This window comes from Acanthisitta chloris, unplaced genomic scaffold (assembly GCF_000695815.1).
Source record: "Acanthisitta chloris isolate BGI_N310 unplaced genomic scaffold, ASM69581v1 scaffold10848, whole genome shotgun sequence".
In the NCBI taxonomy this organism is placed as follows: domain Eukaryota; kingdom Metazoa; phylum Chordata; class Aves; order Passeriformes; family Acanthisittidae; genus Acanthisitta; species Acanthisitta chloris.
In genome coordinates this window covers 4,520-9,199 of record NW_008685354.1, presented here as the reverse complement: position 1 = coordinate 9,199, position 4,680 = coordinate 4,520, and the positions used below count along the sequence as shown (strand labels likewise).

The 4,680-nt window shown below is 54.6% G+C and overlaps 1 protein-coding gene across 1 annotated transcript; it reads right to left on the bottom strand.

Annotated features, from left to right (window-relative positions):
• Positions 1-2,162: 2,162 nt before the first annotated feature.
• LOC103807014 (EF-hand domain-containing protein D1-like) lies at positions 2,163-2,310 on the bottom strand (the record flags this gene model as incomplete). Its single annotated transcript, XM_009079732.1, has 1 exon — positions 2,163-2,310. A coding segment is annotated over one exon (148 nt), but the record flags the coding sequence as incomplete, so codon positions are not given.
• Positions 2,311-4,680: the final 2,370 nt, after the last annotated feature.

Sequence of the window (4,680 nt, the reverse complement as noted above, 5' to 3'; positions counted from 1 at the left end):
TCAGGCAGGTATGTCAGGACTCAATATTCTCTGGACAGGCAGACAGGAGCCCTCCAGTACCTGAGTTACACCCTGCTAAGTTCAGGCACTCATTTAAAACCAGTTTCTCCTTGTGCTGTCAGAGTGCACTAAGTCAGCTGGGTCACCCTCCACATCCTTGCTCATCGACACAGACAGGAAGCAGGGCAGGATTATAGGATGATTCAGGGAAACCTGCCTCCCTGCCAGACCTCTGTCCAAACACAGCAGCTGAACAGGGCACATCTGCAACAAGGCAAGAAACATCCTGCTCCTCTCTACCATGGGAAACTTTGGGTATGTGCCAAAGCTGCTGTGTAATTTGCCCCCGGAGCTCTGCCAGCGATGCTCCTTAATTCCAACCCATGGGCCACTCAAGATTGCATTTGCTTGACCACTGTTTTGCATCTGGCAAGAAGCTTCGACAGCACCAGCTGCCACGTGCTGCATGCCAGGGACTGTCAGCACAGGCAGCCTGAGCCAGCTGACAGGTGGCTGTGCAAGGGGCTGTGCTCCAAGCTCGTGGCAGCAGAAGAGGAGCTGCTCTGCCCCTTGTGCCCTGCCACCAAAGCATCTTTCACAGAGCCTTGAAGATAATGGCACTTCTCTTCCACAGGAAAGAGTCCCTGCAGCAAGCCCAGAGGCAGTCCCCAGCTCTTCATCCAGGGTGAAGGGTGGCCCAGGAGGCATGCAGAGACAGAGGGCTCCTAAGCCCATGCAGTGATTTGGCAATCAATGCCCTGGGGCCAAGGGCATGGTGCTTTTCCTGCTCCACTGGATTCTTTGCCACCCCCAGTTCACCTCTGACCAGGCCTGTCTCCTTCCCTGCAACGAGGACCTGCCAGCTTAGGGCTTTGCTGGTGTGAATGGACAGGCTCTCACTTCCCAGATTTGCATGTCCTTCCCCTTCTCTTTCAGAGCTGGGCCTCAAACTCAAGCCTTTGACCTCTGCCTTCTACTGCTGCCCTCCTACAGTGAAACAAATGCAACAAAACCCTTGGGGCATGAAAGCAGGAGGAGACAGTGTGACATGCCAGCACAGAGAGATGGTGCAGCAGCTCTGAGCTGCCAGTCACCCCTCATGCCCCAACCAGCCCAGCTGGTCACAGGCCCTGGCTGCACAGCCTCCCTCCCAGGCACTGCCAAAGCTCTCAGCACTTCAGAATGACCAACTCAGTGTCCTGAGCTGTGGAGAGCTCTGCACCTCATCGCCACAAACAAACCCCCACCCCTGAGGAGGTAGGGTGAAAGCACAGCCCCTGCAAAAACAAGAGGGCACAGCTGCTCAGGGCCTGCCACAGCCATCCCCTGGGCTGGAAGGAAGCAGGACAGCAGCACAGCCCTCACAACCAGTACAGGACACAACCAGCGCTGGTTCTCCTGCTGCATAAGGTGCTGTGGGTTAATTCAGAAAGCCACAGTGTGACGCTCACTTCTGACCAAGCCAGCAAAGCCTGTCAGGAGATGATGCAACAGCAGGTTTTAGTATCTGGGTTCGCCCCTTCCTGCTAGAGATGATTTGAGTACCCCTAAGTGCATGCAGGTCACTGCTCAAATTGCCTCTCTTCCTCCACCTGGCAGGGGATCCTGGTCTGCCCACACTGCTCCCAGCTGTCTCAGCACACCATGACAGACAGACCTGCTGCATCACCACATTCATGCCTCGCTGCAAGGAGGTGGCCATGAAGCTTGCCATGGTGGGTCACTGTGTGATGCAGAGAGGGACAGAGTATAACCTGGGAGAGCCTCTCGTGCCCCATGAGACCAGCTGCTCCAAGCAGGGCCCCTGCTCTGCACCCAAAATGAGGCCTGAGCTGCTGTGCTGCAGGAGCCCAGCAATGAGACCTTGAGGCTGAAGGGACAGACCACATCCAGCTACAGCAGGGAGCTCCATGAACACTCCTGGACAGCTGCAACAGGGCTCCCAAAGCAAGCAGGGAGGTAGGAAAGGTACAATCGCTGCCATGTGGAAATGGAGGTTGCAAATGCTTCACATCCTTGGCATGGAGAATCTCTTCTGCTTCTCTGTTACACCCCACACTTGAAAAAACGCAGAGAGGACCTGCAGCCACAGTACAGGGCCTGGCTGCCTTCTTCCTCCACCTCACAGCCCCATCCCTGTCTGCTCCTGCAGCCACCCTCACCTCGCGGAAGCTGAGCTTCCCATCAAAGTCTTCATCCACCTCCTTGATCATGTTCTTCAGCCCCAGGTGTGTCTGTGGGGCTCCCAGCTTTTCCATCATCAGCTTCAGCTCCATCAGGTCGATGTATCCATCCCGTCCCGAGTCATACCTGTGGAGTGCAAAGGGGAGGCTGTCAGCCATCTGCCCTCCCAGAACAGGAACCGTGCAAATGGATAAAGTCACGGTGTGGTTCAAAGCTTGGTGGAGAGGGGAAGCTGCACCACACGGCCACTGTTGAGATATATTAAGCTTAGGGAAGTAGCTGGGAACTTTCACAGCTGTCGCACCAGAGAGAGAAGTGCTCAGGGGAGCAGCTCAGACCAAACCACCCACGCAGAAGGAGCATGGAGGAACTCAGATTATCTCAGTGAGATTTCCATTTCACCCACTTGCCTGTCCAGCACAAAGGTTACTTGCATGCAGCTTACACCCATGCACCAGAGCAGTGAAGCAAAGGCATGCCAGAGCCAGCTGCTGCCAGGTCTCCTGCTCATTTCAGGAGAAACAGGGAGCAGAGACCAACCAGAACCTCTAACAGAAAGCAATCTTTCTTTGTAAGTAAAATACACTCCCTCTAGCTGTTAAGATCGTTCCTCTTGAAATGCTTTTGTGCTACACAAGAACAGAACTAAAGGGCAGCTGTTCCTTCTGTGCCCCCAGGCAGCGCAGAAAGGCAGTCCTGGGGGAGCACAGCAATCCCAGCAGAGACGAGGGCTGCACCACAGAGCCAGGCTAGCAAAGGGAACCAGTGCCCACCTTCAGGAGCAAGACTGGAGCAGGCTCATGCTCCCAAGGGACCACACAGGACTCTTCACAGGAAGAGAGAGCACCCACGCAAGGTGCTTCAGAGATGGGGAGGCAGCAAGTGACCTGCTGTGCACCAATTCCTCCTGACATCTGCTGTGGGTGTGAGTAAGACATCAGATCCACCCAGCAACCAGCACTTCACACCCATCAGGGCTATCATTTTCAAAGTCCAAAGGCTGGAGGGATGGGTGCTCTGCTATCAGACAGCCCAACAACAGCCCTCCCTCCCATCCTGGTCCTGCCATCGGGGTTCAGCACAGAGCTGGGGGCTCACATGAGAGGATGGGGCAGGATCTGCCAAGCTGGGCTTAGCCCTGGCACACTGCCTGCCACTGCCCACGCTCCAGCATCTCAACCCTGACAGAGTTAAATCCTTTCAACAATTCAGAAAGGAAACCTCAGGCATGGTGTTGAAGCTTTCCAGTGGCCAAGAGCCAGTCAAATCCTCCCACCCATCATCTTCCATTGACTGTTAGCTCTCTTCCAAAGAAATGAGGGCTGTAGCATCCCAGATTGAGATCTGCACAGTTGTGGTTAACCTGGAAGAAAGCCCTTTCCAGCTGAAAAAACTCACAGCCGCAGAGGAAGCTGTGGCAGAGGAAGGCACGAACAAAGCCACTGGCCCCAAACTGCTCTCAGGCGTAGGCAGTGCAAGGCAGGGCTGCAGCCCAGAGCTCTGCCCCTGCCTTTATGAGCACAAACACAGCATGCTTTCCCCTAAACTAGGCTAGCCTCCACAGCTTTCCAGATTCCCACCACCTCACAACCACTTTTTAAACTCTGTGCCTCTTTGAGTGCAAAGGGTCCCAGGACTCAGAGACCCCACATATCAGAGACATCACCACTGAGCTGGCACACAGCCCCTGCTACCAATCTGCCTGCACTCTCTGCGTCCAGCAAACCCTTGAGCCCACCAAGCCAGACAGCTTTCTGGAAAACCAGGAAAAACTTCCATCACAGCAGAAACCGGGTCACAGACCTGAGATGTCACAAGGAGGAAAGGTAGCAGGTTCATCACAGCAAGGGAGGTGTCAGTTAATTAAGGCACGCATTCACAGCATTATCCAGCCCAGAGCTCAGACACACTTTCAAGACATCACAGAAGCACAATAAGTGCAGTATTTAATTGTCAATTTGTTTCTCCTTTAAGTTTGGAAGAAAGGGTGTGGAGGTGTTCCTCCAGAGTAAGGTGGTTGGAGATGCAGTGCCTTTGATTAGGCACAGCAGCAGTGTTCAGTGGCAGAGAGGCAAGCTGGGATTTTTCTTGGTCCCAGCACACTGCCCTTTGGTTTGGTTCAGAAGCAAAACAGCACCAAGGTTGCCTCTAAGGACTGCCCATCTGGGGCTGAGACACTGCCTGGCCCCTCCTGGAAGCTTTGGATAACGGAGATGAAGGCAAAAAAGGGGCACAAGCCCAGCCCATGCCCGATGCGCTCATTTAACCCTTCTGCTACAGAGACTACCTGCAGGCAAACTCTGGCCCAGGGCCCAATGCACTTCCCTGCAAGGGTTAACCGTGGGGCACAGCTTCAGGGCTCGTCATCCCTCCAGAGAGGCAGCACAAAGCCAGGATTGTGAGAAATGGGGTCTTGCCAGCAGTGGCCGCGGTGGCAGAGCTATACCACCACACAATGGGTGCTGAGCACACTGGGGTGGAGTACAGCTGGCACAG